The 13,788-nt window shown below is 38.4% G+C and overlaps 1 protein-coding gene across 6 annotated transcripts in view; it reads left to right on the top strand.

The window, feature by feature from the left end:
• Positions 1-11,723, top strand: part of MPP7 (membrane palmitoylated protein 7) — a 147,728-nt gene extending 136,005 nt beyond the window's left edge. For all 6 annotated transcript variants that reach the window (XM_038162943.1, XM_038162961.1, XM_038162976.1 and 3 more), the window contains 5 exons: positions 2,404-2,484; positions 4,295-4,388; positions 5,452-5,560; positions 6,993-7,136; positions 8,540-11,723. In XM_038162943.1, coding sequence (XP_038018871.1) covers positions 2,404-2,484; positions 4,295-4,388; positions 5,452-5,560; positions 6,993-7,136; positions 8,540-8,719 — 608 coding nt within the window. In that variant the 3' untranslated portion in view covers positions 8,720-11,723. The remainder of the gene's footprint in view (positions 1-2,403; positions 2,485-4,294; positions 4,389-5,451; positions 5,561-6,992; positions 7,137-8,539) is intronic.
• The last annotated feature ends 2,065 nt before the right edge of the window (positions 11,724-13,788 follow it).

Genomic DNA, 13,788 nt, shown 5'->3' on the forward strand with positions numbered 1-13,788 from the left:
ATCCTTTTAAATCCTGACACTTTATTCTCTTTTTGAGTTCAAATTGTGTTCAGATTCATAACTATTAGAAACTGGCATCTTTCTCTGCCACATGAAAACAAAAAGAATATTTAGAAGGGAACTGTATATTAACTTGGGAGAGATAGTATAAAAATCCACGTAATGGATGGCTTTGCTGAGCTGGAATCAGCCTTCAGTGTCCATATGCTACAGTTATGAGAACTCTGTGACGACAGCACTGAAAAAGAAGACTCTACACCTTTCAGTAGTTCAATTTAAAGACGATTTTAAAATGTTACTCTGGAAGGGGAGACAGTAGTAGTGAAGTTGTTATCTGGAAACAGTTAAGCTAAGTTTCCAAAGCATGTGTCACAGGAAGTGAAGCCTGGACTCTTTATATATATAAATAGAGCTAAAAGCATACAGTTGATTTGACAGCATGTAGACTAAGGAAATAATATTTGTGTGGATTTGATGGGAAAGATTTTTTGCTTAAAAGTAATAGAGTGATTTTTAAAAATTGCATTCCATTTGGTTTGGTTTACTTTGCTAGGATATATTAAGAGTTTTAATTAATTTTCCGATAAAAGTCTATATTTGCCTTGAAGAGCTAAACTATTATAAAAAGGAAAAAAAAATTAAATTATAATAAAAGTAATGCCATTATCTACATAACACATTGCTGTCCTCTGCAGACATGCACCAGCAGAGGCTGCTGTACACCATATTAAATAAACATTTATACATACTGATAGATTAATTTACAGGAAGGTCAGAGATGGAACTTGAAATGTAGTTGTGTGTTTAACTGATGTGAACACATAGAAACTTTAAATGAAGAAACTCCAAGATTTTACAGTAGAACCACAGTCTGGGGGTAACAGCAAAGTAGCAAGCCCTTGCTTTTCATCATTATGTGTTTCAACTCCAGACAGGGTGTACGGTCATTTTTACAGATAGGCACCCGAAGGTACTGAAGCATCAGTCTGTTTTTGGACTCTGCCTAGTAAGTAGTGGTTACAACACTATTTCAATGAAATGTTTATTAGGTTTTGAACATTTTTACAGTGTTTAAAATGTGTTTGTTAAGAAGCACTCCATATATACATTTGTCCCTTTTACTAAATGTGCAAGAATTTTCCTTAAAACCACAGGTATTATCCTTGCATTATTTAGGATATGGTTCCAGTACTCTCCAGTGCCTTCTGCTGTTGACCTGGCTCTGTAGAAATGAAGGCTCTCCACTGTCAGAAATGTAAGAACATGCAGAGCTGAGCTCCCTTCACACACAGCACCATGGCCCTGTCACCAAAGTGGGCAGGCAGGCTGGAGCCCTGCATGAAGGGCTCCTGGGGACAGGCAGCAAGTGCCTGTGCAGCCTTTGAGACCTCACAGGACAGAGTGCCCTCACAGAGACCTAAGGCACCACTGGCAAATAGCTAAGAATTAGGGACAACTCGAAAGCCAAGAGGAACATCTTGCTCTGTTGCTTCTAGTACAGCACTACTCAAGTGGAGGTGGAGGAGACGGGTCAAAAAAATTCCATGCAGTCTTTGTTTCTTCCTGCCATCCTCCTTCCAAGAGTGGTCTCTGTTTGGCAGTCGCACGAAGAAGGAAACATTTGCTTTGGACCTGTTCAGACAGCAGGCAGGAGACAAGCACAGTTTAAAAGAAAATCAACAACAAAGAAAGAAACCCAAACATCCCAAATGGGTTGTGACCTGGCAAGTACTGCCCTTCCTTCCTCTCTCCATGCAATGCCACCCTCATGCAGTCGAAAGGTGGATGGTGACAGCTACAGGCAGCCAGGAGCTGGGCAGTGTTCCTGCCTGCAGCAGGGGCTGAAGGAGCAGTGCTCCCAGGGCACGGGGAGGTGGAAGCAATTGTCCCCAGGGGCATCCGGTGCAGGCAAGGGATGCAGCAGTAGGAGGGAGTGAGGCCATGCTGACACACAGAGTGCAGAGACTTTGGGGGCACTTTGCACATGCCAGCTGGGGTCCTCTAATCTGCAAGTTGGGGGTATTTTGGCAAAATAAACAGCCAAACCAAAATAAAAAGCCAGACTGGAAAACTGCAGAGGTTTATAGTAGGGCTGAGATGGAGGTGGGTGCAGGCTGAGGGTAGTTGCTGCAGAAAAGAAAGTCAGCTTTGCTGGCAACATATTTTCATTGATATTTCCTCAGTAATAAAGTCAGAACAGAGTAACTGCCAACTGCATCCCCTGAAATTTGTCAGCTCTGTATATACTAGGAGAGGCTGGAACCATGGGCGTTGCCAAATCACCGACTAAAAGGCAGTAATGTCACAGCTATAGGCTATGCAGTCTTACCTTGGAGCATACTTGCACTTCTAGAGACAAGAGACAACTGGCTGTTGGGAAACAGGGCAATTTTTTTCTTTCAGGTCCTGTAGGGGTTGGACTGAATGAACTGAAACGGAAATTGCTAATCAGTGATACCCAGCACTACGGGGTGACAGTGCCACGTAAGTAAAAATGCACTCCTATTCTCTAATTATGTACTTGCATTATTAGCCTTTATTATTGTACTACCTTTAAGGTACTTTCAAATTTGGGTCTCTAAATGCATGCTTGGCATCCAAATTGCTTTTCTTATTTTTAAAAGTGCTGCTGCAGTTCTGTATTAAATAGCATTGATTTAACTGATAGAGCTTTTTGGCTCAGAGACACTGCAGTACACTTTCAGTACAAGTTTAGCATGATTGATGTCAGTGAGGTTTAGTAAATGAAACTCAGCTGAAGAACACACTGAATTTGGCTGTAAAGCAGTGAAATGTACTCTGTTACTAATGCTTGCATTCAGCAAGCTGGCCTTTATCTCTTAGGCTGAAAAATGAAGATTGATTATAAACAGTTTAATCCAGTGAATGAATTAATTAAATCCCTTTTATTAGCTTTAGAAGAGTTGATCTGGGGATGTTTTTTCCCCTTTCCCGTCTGACCAAGCAGTGTGATTTTTATAAACTTGAGTAACATTGTGTTTTATTAACTTCTACAATTCTTTACTGGGTTTTCTTTAATATAGAGAACTCAACAGTTTTAGACTTTGATTTCTTGGTCTGCTTTCTACTTGTACCTTTTATAGCGATCCTTCAAAAATATGGATCCAACATTCTGAATTTGGGAGATTCTGTCTCAGGTTTTTTGCAAGTGCAGATATTCTGTGAAGTGTATATGTATGAATGAATTTGCTAAGTAGAAAAATTAATGCATTTAGTTTGGCAAGTCATTTCTTTTGCATGTATTTGCTTCAACTGGGTATTGAAAGCAATAACAACAAAAAAGCTAGATGTTCCCAAAATACTTAACACATTGAAGTATATGCAATCATTTGCCCAAAAATATTTCTCTAGAAGTTGACAGTATTCATCAAGCTGCCTTCTCTCTTTTCCCTTCAAAATTTGTGGTTATAAGTTAAAACAAACATGTAAAGGAATCCCTCTTCCTGAAATTCAGTAAGTCAGGACATGGAGAGAGAGCGAGGTTCCTGTCTTGGAAATGTTCCTCATTGTGTCAGCCTAAGAAGAGGAGTGATAGATCAAATGGCATTTAAGTCTGTGCTGCTGCAAGCAGGTTTTGTATGTCCATATGTGATGAAGAATGCATGGTGCTGTACTATTCAACTTGTTCAAAATAGGATGTTTTAATAGGGTCATTAATCATAAATGACTACCCCTCAAATATTATAAGCAAAACCCTTATACCTACTTGGGGGAAAGTAAGAAGTGTGAATAATACAAGGCTACTGAAAGAAAATGGAATTCTATTTTGATCATGGGATAAAGAAAAGCACTAAAACATAAAGTTCACACCCTCTTTTTTTATTACCATGCTTCACATACCATAGCTACAAGAGCTGTTAATGAACATAACATGTTATAAATCAGGATGGTGTGCTTTGTTTCCCTTTATGGTCTCATATGCTAATAAGTTTAACAAGAGGCAAGGCTGGGGTAATTGTTATGGACTGCTATTCCTTTTATTATTCAGCTGTCCTCATTTTATTAGATTTTTCCACTAGTTAATAAAAAATGATAATCTGATACTTGTCCAGTCAGTTTTTTCCTGATTTTTCTGCATGCATTTAAAACTCAATCCTGTCATGTGCTGCCTACCAGATCCAGAGCAGCCTTATGTGCTTCAGAAGTTAGGGAAGTGCAATGCTTAGTATTGCTCAAAGAGTCTGTGCTTTTCAGCTTTTCCTGAACTGGTTTGCATTATATTGTTTTGTGCATATTTTCCTTTTTTTTTTTTTTTAATATGATGAAACTGCAGACACTACCCGCCCAAGGAGAAGCCAAGAAAGTGATGGTGTCGAATACATTTTCATTTCCAAGCACTTGTTTGAGACAGATGTACAGAATAACAAGTATGTTAAAGAGATTTTTAACTAGAACTGCAGTTAAAACAATGGTTTATTATAAAATGGGGCTGGTTGTTATTTTAGATAATAAGTCAAAGTGGATATAAGTTGCAGTGATTCGAAGATGTGTTAAAATTACATGTTGTTATATAAGCAGCTGGGGAAAAATATGGAGTATGTGCAAACACAAGAGTTTCTAAGCTTACAAGTAGTTTCAGTACCTCAGCTCCTCAAGGAGACACTGAAATTATAGGTGCTCGGGATGGGGGAGCATTCTTTTAATAGAGCATCCTCTGTCATAGCAGTAAAGCACTGCAGCTCTAGGGAAGGGGGGGTGTGGAAGGGCTGCAGACGTGCCTGAGTCAATGTTTGCATAGTTCTGCTCTCTTTCAGGCCAGGCACTTCCTCTGCTTTTGAATTTAGAGATCTACAGTGAAGCCCCTGCCTCCAGAAAGTAAACTAAAATGAAGAGACAATGGTAGCATCGTGCTCTCTAGCAGCCTGTAAAATTCTGTAGCTTGAAATTCTGCCCCAGTTTCAGAGGGCAAAAGTGTATTAGACACAAAGCTGTGGGTTTTATTGAAACTTCAAACTGTGCTTTGCTTTTCTGGCAAATAGTGCTTGTACTTTTATAGCAAATAACCAGCCGCCTTGGTTCCACCAGCACCGTCATCACTCCTCCTCTTCTGAGACAGAGAATTTGGATATTCTGTAGTGTGCAATGAAATTTCAGTAGTTTCTATTGTTTAGCTTATCCACTGTTTTATTGCATTGCATTAGTTCAGAAAAAGAGGTGATGGAAAACATTAGTGGGCTGTTGGACTACAGTGCTTTTTTCTCTTTAACTGTAATACAAGCAGGTGTTACTGATTTGAAAGCAGTAAAGTAGAAGATTTCTTAAAATTGACATGCTGAAGTACTTGACAGCATTTCCTTTATAAAACACGGTAGAACTCTCATGTAAAGTAAAATATTTTTGCTTCTGAATTAAATCTTATAAAGCAGACTGGTAAGTTTTCTTTCTGGAGAAAATGGAAATTATTCCAGTTGTTTTCACTTTCTGCCACAGGTTTATTGAGTATGGCGAGTATAAGAACAACTACTATGGTACAAGTTTAGACTCTGTTCGATCAGTTCTAGCTAAAAACAAAGTTTGTTTGTTGGATGTGCAACCTCATGTAAGTAAGCATGTCTTCTGAACTCTTGTACTTACCTATATTGCATATTGGAATTCATGTTAAAAATATTTCTCAAAAGGTGTGCTTTTTCCCACATGGAATGATTGTTCAGTGAGTTTTCTTGCTACCTTTATCTAAGCGAGGCTCTCTGAAAAGAGATAAATATTCAACCAGTAAATAAAGGAATTAGAAGCCTACAGCACAATACTAAAAATTTAATTACAGAAAGCTCCTATGTTTCCATTTATCTTTCTGTTAGTTTGGGCAAGAGATTGTCTGTGAAACTTTAATTTCAGAATAGTTTTGAGTTATCACCGAGTCCAGCAACTCTCTCTCACATGTTTCACTAGACTGTTCATGCCAAGGGTTTCCATGCAGGATGGACATGAGTCAAGGAATGCACTAAATGTGATGTTGCCTGGATAATTGTTAAGAATATTCCTCTCTAAACCATTTTTTCATTCATTGACCTTGTCTTTCAACCCTGCTGAACAGCTCCACTGGGAATTTTTTTGCTCCTAATAACCACAGTGCTTCTAGGAGCTGGACTAGTTTGTTTAAACCCAGCCAAAGCACCTCTTCTCCAAGGGTGGCCAGTGTATGGCTTCTGAGCCCTGGCAGCTTGTGCACAGCTCCAGGGGCAGTTTTGGATGCGGGGCTGTGCCCCAGGAGCAGGGCAGGGGCTGCCCTGGCAGAGGAGTAGCCAGGGAAGCCATAGCCCATACCAGGGACCTGACGAGTCCATTGCCTGTCCCACACAGCCTGTGTTCCTGCAAAGCACTAAATTCTCTTGGAGACCCAAGCTTGTGAACCATTCTGGGATCCCACTCTCCAATATGGAGTTTTCCTGTGGACTGTGGCAGTGTGGAGAGAATAGAAAGCTTCTGACCATCCACCCTGTGCTGCAGCTGAATCATCTTCTAACACCACACAAAGCTCACTCGGAATAAATGAACAGCGGGGAGTTGTGTGGTGGGCACACAGTACTGAAGAGAAAAATCATTGACCTTTTCTGAACAAGTGTCAGAGACACCTCTTTCTGCTAATGTTCATGGGTACAGAAAGGGTTATTCTTGATAAAATGGGTTGAACTTTTCCTCCTCCCTTGAATAGCTGCTGTTCCCCTCCATCATCTCACTGCCAGTGGCAGCAGTGTGCATGACTCAAACTTTGCCAGACTTCATGGGGCTTACCAGCAGCTGTGTGGAAATCAAGACCACTTATCACCCTTGGAGAAACAGAGTTTTCTTACCATTCTGAAAATTCTCTCTCGATGAATCAATGCTGGTCAGCAGAGCAGGATGGCAGTAAATGAAAAATACCTGCCTAGAAATGCTTTATGGGTTTATTATGGTCAGTGGAAATTTCTTTTATTACAGTAAATTCCATTGTGCAAAATAGACTAATTAATTAAAATCTTTCATCTTCCCAGACAGTGAAACACTTGCGGACATATGAGTTTAAACCATTTGTTATATTTATAAAACCTCCATCACTTGACCGTTTGAGAGAAACCAGAAAAAATGCCAAGATTATTTCAAGTAAAGATGATAAGGGAACTGCAAAACCCTTTACTGTAAGTATAATTAGACACAGTAAATCAGGAGAACCTGTCAGGAGTTTACTTGTAGCAATTTACCTTGAAAATAAAGGTGATCTCTGGTTGTTATTGGCAGCACTTGTCAGGGCTTACATGAGCATCTTGCTGTTTCTCAACCTCTCTCACATTGCACATTTACTGTGGTGTTTTCATTGTTTGATATGCTCATGGGTTTTCACAGTTCCCATGCTCCTCTGACTTTATGTCAATAAAGAACCCCCACAGTGCAAGCATATCTTTATAAGAGATGATGGATGCTGTGGATTTCCTTTAAAAAACTTGTACCTGGGCTTAGATGTTTCTATTCAAATAAAATAATTTATTTGTTTTGTCAACTGTATTAAGGGGTCTAAATTTAGAGGAAAATGCAAATATAAAAAACTAATTGAAAAAGTAAATGCTCCTTTAATAAAAAGCCCATATATGTGGCTAAGAGAAATAGAGAGTTTTTTAAATGTTATAGAAAAATGGAACATTGTAAGAAAGAAGAAGAGATATCTGAGCAAGGATCAAATGCTGGTTTTTGTGAATAGTGAGAAAAAAAATAACATTACCCAATATTAACATACTTGCTTCCTTGTAATATAATGAAATCATATTTTAATTGAATCTACGGCAAAGTTGATCATCATTAGATTGTTTATCTGTATTTACAGTGTGTATCATTTTTCCTCATTCCGGTGTTGCTTAAGATTTTTTAGGTTTTGATTCAAAGTGAGTCACAGATATAGTCACAGACTGTATCTGTGTAGAATGTGCATTTGGAATAGTTCGGAAATTACATTCTGTAAGAAAATGATGGTTCATGGTATATAAAAAGTAAGTTTGTTCTTAAAAGCAATCTTCAGGCCATTGTTTAGTTAGGACAGGTTTCATCTCTCAAAGTAATTTACACAAATTACTAAGATTTGTTCCCTCCCTAAACATGAAGAGAAATCCACTAAGCCTGATCGAACAAGGCACAGAATGATTACTCCTACCAAGCTCTTGAAAGGACTGTGCTGTAAGTGCTGATAGCAAGCTGAGATTAACATAATGAAACTTTAAATATATCATCAAAGTAAACAGCTAGAAACACTTTCCGCTGGTGCTGCTAAAAGAAAATGTCTCTGTAATTATTGTGCAGTGACTAATTGTGTCACTACAAAGGGAGAGATGAAAGAATTGCCTGTTGAGCTGAGTCAACTCATCAGAATACTCTCTGAGATCACTTCTAATGGTAATCTTGTAATGGTATTTTTTTTTTAATTAGAGGTACAGTTTCCATCTCCTGATGAGATAAGAAACAAGCAATTAGATCATGTTTAATACAGAAAGAGTTTATGCAGCGTTGCTATGGACTGGCTGTGCACTGATCTTTATTGCACTGCTCTTACTAGGAAGAAGATTTTCATGAAATGATTAAATCTGCCCATGTGATGGAGAGCCAGTATGGCCACCTTTTTGACAAGGTGATAGTCAACGATGACCTCGCTACAGCTTACAGTGAGCTTAAAACAACTTTTGACAGGTTGGAGACCGAGACCTTCTGGGTTCCTGTCAGCTGGCTACACTCATAGTAACGTTTTAGGCAGACAAAACCTCTGCTGTTGTATCAGCATCTAAACTTCGGGCATGGTTAAGCTTTTACTCGATGGCTACTTTCTTGGGAGGAGGGATTTCAACTCTTCTGAGCAGCAGGTATACTCTTCATGCAGTTGGAACTGGTCTTGTTTTCCTGTGTCTTCAATTCTGCTGCCCACGGTTTGGGGCAGAAGAGTCAGATTAAACCAGAGATTTACTGTGCTCCGTAAAGTGAGCCAATACTAGTGTAGCAAAACTGCCAGACACCTCTTTATCATCATCTGTGTGTTTCCAAGATGAGTGTTTTTAACACAGAGTTTGCAGAAGATACAAATTGATGCTGGAGATCAGCACTTCAGTGGTTTTAAGCATAACTGTTCCAATAAAAGAGCACATCAGCACTTGGAAGTTACTGCCCTTTCAGTGCTTGAGAGAACTGAAACAGGCAAAAGAGACCAACATTTTTATGACAAAGACACCGTAGTTTAATTATGTATCAATGTGTTTTTTCTTTTCTAGACGTGAACATTGTCTTACATGTACAGACTGATTTAAATATTCTTTGGCAATTTACATAATCATGGAAAGAAAGATGTATTCAGTGGCTTAATAGTGAAACACTCAGCTGTGAGCATGCATGGATTGAAAATATTTTCAGGCATGCTCTGTGGCACAACAAAGAAAAGTCATGGGAAGAATTATTTAAATAGGAAAAAATGTGGGTTAGTGTGTATATAACTTCAAAGTCTTTGGGATTAAACTTCTGTAAAATAAGTGTCAAAGTGATGTGAATAGCAACAAAGTAGAGAATAATTTTTTTCCCCTTTTAAATTGATTTTAAATATTTTTGGCATACTTTAGAACAATTTTCCCATCAGAAATTTTCAAACAATGAGGAAACTTTGGACATCTGAGAAGCAGTTGAAAGAGATTAATTCTTTTTATTGTTGAGTACGTACTGATACTTTTTAGTCGTGTAACATGTATTTTGTCTCCACTCAAAAATAAATTAATGCTGTAGAGTTCACTGTAAAAAACATCCTTGTCACTGGAAACAAGATAGTTGGAAACCCCATTTTAAGATTTGATGTGTCAGTGTTAAGCAAATGTATATTAGAGGATGTATTTTTAATATAGATAATTTGGTATTTTTCTTTACTTACTACTGATATGCAGGAAATGAGTACAGATGTAAAGACCAAGTAACACCTGTGTGTTGTGTTGTGAATATGTCTTGTAAGTACAGAATATAGGAACTTGCTGACTTCAGATCATCCCATCTGTGGCATTCAAACAGGAAACCATTATTTCATGTTAATCTGTAAAGAGAATATAGCTCTCTTGTTTAAAGAAAAAAGAATTTAGTGAAACTTTATATATTTATGAAAGGGTTGAAAAGGGATGTTAAGTTTTTAAATTTCTTGTCAATGTGATCATTTATTAAAGAGATTACTAGTCTGTAATTTGAAACAGTCTCTGTAAATGGAGCTCAACATTCCATGTAAATATTTTATTTCAGTTCATATGCTGATAAAGCCATGAGGTTTTGCAGTTTTATTCTAAATGTGTATTTAATGTGTGGGCCATTGCATTTGGCTTAGAGTCTTATAAAACAAATGAAATGCAAGAAACAACAGCAAAATCCCTGGGAGTCTGGAAAAGTTTATGCAAGAGTTACAGATGTACTGAGTCCCAGTATGGACACATGCTCTGCTTGAATAGCTCTACTGTAACTTCTGTCAAATTTCACCATTTTCCTGGTGGACTCAAACATTTTTGTAACATAAATAGGAATTTGTTGATTAAATTAATTGCATAGAGATTATCTGAGTTGAGAAAACATTTTCTATTTTTTTAAATCACTGAAAATCAAACTATTTTTCAGGGGATATGGAATTCAGTGGGTCAGTTTGCCTTTGTCTGTGAGATGCCAAGTGCCTTCACCATATCCAGAAATGGAGAGGACCCTTGGCATCTCTCAGGGTGCAGCCATTTCCAACAGGAGGGCCTTTAGTCCTCACTAAAACACTATTAGCATTGCTCCTAACTTGGGCTGTCTTGGAACATTGGGGTACAGTCACACTTGCATAAGGGACCTGCTTTTCTCTTTGTGAAGTAGATGCTAGAATAATCTGCAGACTCCCTGGTAGGAACAGTTCTGGCTGTCCTGCAGGCAGTTTTTCCTGTCTTTTTGAAATTAATTTAATTCCCATTCCTGGGTCGGTGTGGTCTGGGAGGATCTTGCACACAGCTCTGTTGTCCTGGGCAGGGTGAGCAGCGCGGGGCTCTGCTGCGCTCCCAGCGACACCGACCCTCTGATCTGCAGCACATCCTGGCAGGAGAATCCCAGAGCCATGGCTGCCTGCCCCGGCGCTGAGCCAGCAGCTAATTCCTGAATGGCAGCACCTGCATAAGAAAGGGAATCTCAAAAACACAGATCCATCCAGCAGAGTAAAACGTGCACAGCCTTTGACGAGGCAGAAACGTTTTTAATTACATTACTAAACTGCTCTTTAAAAATCATTATTGCATTATTTAGCTTCAAAAGCTAAAAATCAAAGCCCTCCACGGGGCAGACAGAGATGACAGTAGGTCTAGGCAGAAAAAATGTCTTAGTCAAACAGTTTCAACAAGACAGGAGCCTGCTTATCGTGATGCATCCTGAGTTGTGCTGAACTATTCTGGGATACCAAGGGGAACAGGGGGGTGGATTGTTCCTTTGACTCTTAAGAATTTGGGAACGAAGACAACTAAACATGTTTCCAATATTCCACATATTCAAGTTGTGCTGTGTGGGTTTTTAGAGAAATGTATGTTTTGACAGTCAAGTCCAGATGTTTTTATTGTGTTCTAGCTGTTTGCTGTAGTCAAACAAAGGGTAGTATTTTTTAATATTGTACCAAACTCTATACTTGAATTCACCATCAGGTCCTTGGTTGATGTGTTACCTGAAATCTGATCTTACCTTCTTATGCAAAACAATAAATTATTGATATACCACTGAAGGTGGTTTTTTTTTTTTTTCTTTATTGAAAATTGCATCATAACATATCATAGACTCATAGAATGGTTTGTGTGGGAAGGGACCTCAAAGATCATCCTATTCCAACACCCCTGGCATTGTCAGGAACTCACTAGACCAGGTTACTCTGAGCCCCTTCCAACCTGGCCTTGAACACTGCCAGGGATGAGGCATCCACAGCATCTCTGGACAACCTGTTTCAGTGTCTTACCTCCCTCACAGTAATGAATTTCTTCCTAATACCTACTCTAAACCCACCATCCTTCAGCTTAAAGCCATTCCCCCTTGTTCTATTGCTAAATTGACTTGTAAAAAGTCCCTCTCCAGCTCTCTTGTAGCTCCTTTAGGTACTGGAAGGTGCTATAAGGTTTCCTCAGAGCTTTCTCTTTTCCAGGATGAACAAAATTACTTTAAAAGGTAAAGTGCCTAAATAGTAAGCTATTTCATGGGACTCTATTAACTTTAATGCTCCAGTTATCTTAAACGGAAAAACAAAGCACCCCAGAACAAGGATAACAACTCTTAATATTTCATTTTCATTGCCAAACTCTTCTTCAGAATTGATGTTTACCCTTTCCTGTAGCCCACCTCATAATAAACCCTTTTCTTTCTGAGGGGAAAAGCTTACATCAGGGGATCAAACTGAAATATCAGCTCGTCTGGGCTTGCAGAGTCTTGGAGTGTTATCCAAGTTGTTGACTCGGAGTGTTTCACCAGACACATAAACCTCTAGGTCACGCACAAGTCCCATGGGACGTTGTGCTCATTTGTAGGACTCAGAGAAAGTAATGCTTGAACTCAGGTACTTTTTGCATTGTGTTATACCTTTTCCAGAAAAAAAAAAATAGCCTAACACATACTAGGATTAGAGAGAAGACTTTTAAGCACCTTCTGTTTTGTTTCAGTGTTTCAGTTTCTGCATTTCCCACATGTACTTCTGTTCAGGTTTCTACTGTGTGTGGAGAATTTTTTCTTCAGTAAAGCTTGTATTTAGCTTTTGTGAGATTGTTTCAAAGGATAAATAGTTTCTTCAGAGATTTGAAGTAAAACTTGATCTAGTCTATTTTTGCTGCTGCTCTCTCTACAGTCATTTCTCCAGAGGATTAAGAGCTTTCTGTGTGTCAGTGCTTAAAGTCATTTGTACTTGAAATTTGCCCTAGATCCTTCTGCTTACAGAGTCATTACGTATTTATCATATATTACCATGATTAATGTATGATACCAAGCATTCAACAGAAAAATGTCTGAACACAAAATTAAAGGGAGACTGTAGGTGTATTTGTTGTCTAAGAATTCTAGTGCTAGATAACAGTTAAAGGTTTCAGCAGAAAAACACACAAAAACATTTGGAAACAGTTAAAGTCTGGTCTTAAATTTTGTCTTATGTTAAATGGCAGTACAAATGAGAGAATTTGGAGTTCTAGACAGCTGGAGACTTCCCCTCTTGATATCTGTGTCTGAAATACAAGTTGGATATTTGGAAGAGTCTATGGAATGATTTTACATCTCTATAGTAAAACAGTATGGTATTTTCTGTTGCTGAAATCCAACATTTGAACAAAGAGGGTGAATCTGTGTGATTATTGAGACTTTGTTTTGCTTCTGTTTCAGTTGTACACTTACATCTGTTTAAATGAATTTTTGAGGACTCAGTGGGGGAAGCTGTCAGGTACACCTTTCAATATGTGGAGACAAATATCCTCAGAATTTCCAGGAGGGTTCAAATGGCTCAAACAGTACCTGAAAACTTGTTGGTAAGAAATAAAGGAAATTAGGTCACAATTTCTTTTGTAATTAGATCTCTTTTCAGTAGTTGTATTAATATTCAGAACTTGAATATACTTTTAAAAAGCCAGAAGGTGTCCAATAATTTTAAAGTGAAATTTAGATTTGTATTTTAACAAAGATATTACAAGCTTTCTATAGGATTTTATACAGGCTCATAAAAACTTTGGGTATGTGTTTTAAAGGGAGGGTCTGTGGGTATGGCAGAGATGAACTAAGAATGTTGCAAATGCAAGTACTACCCTCAAAATGCATCTT

Source organism: Motacilla alba, chromosome 2 (genome assembly GCF_015832195.1).
Source record: "Motacilla alba alba isolate MOTALB_02 chromosome 2, Motacilla_alba_V1.0_pri, whole genome shotgun sequence".
In the NCBI taxonomy this organism is placed as follows: Eukaryota; Metazoa; Chordata; class Aves; order Passeriformes; family Motacillidae; genus Motacilla; species Motacilla alba.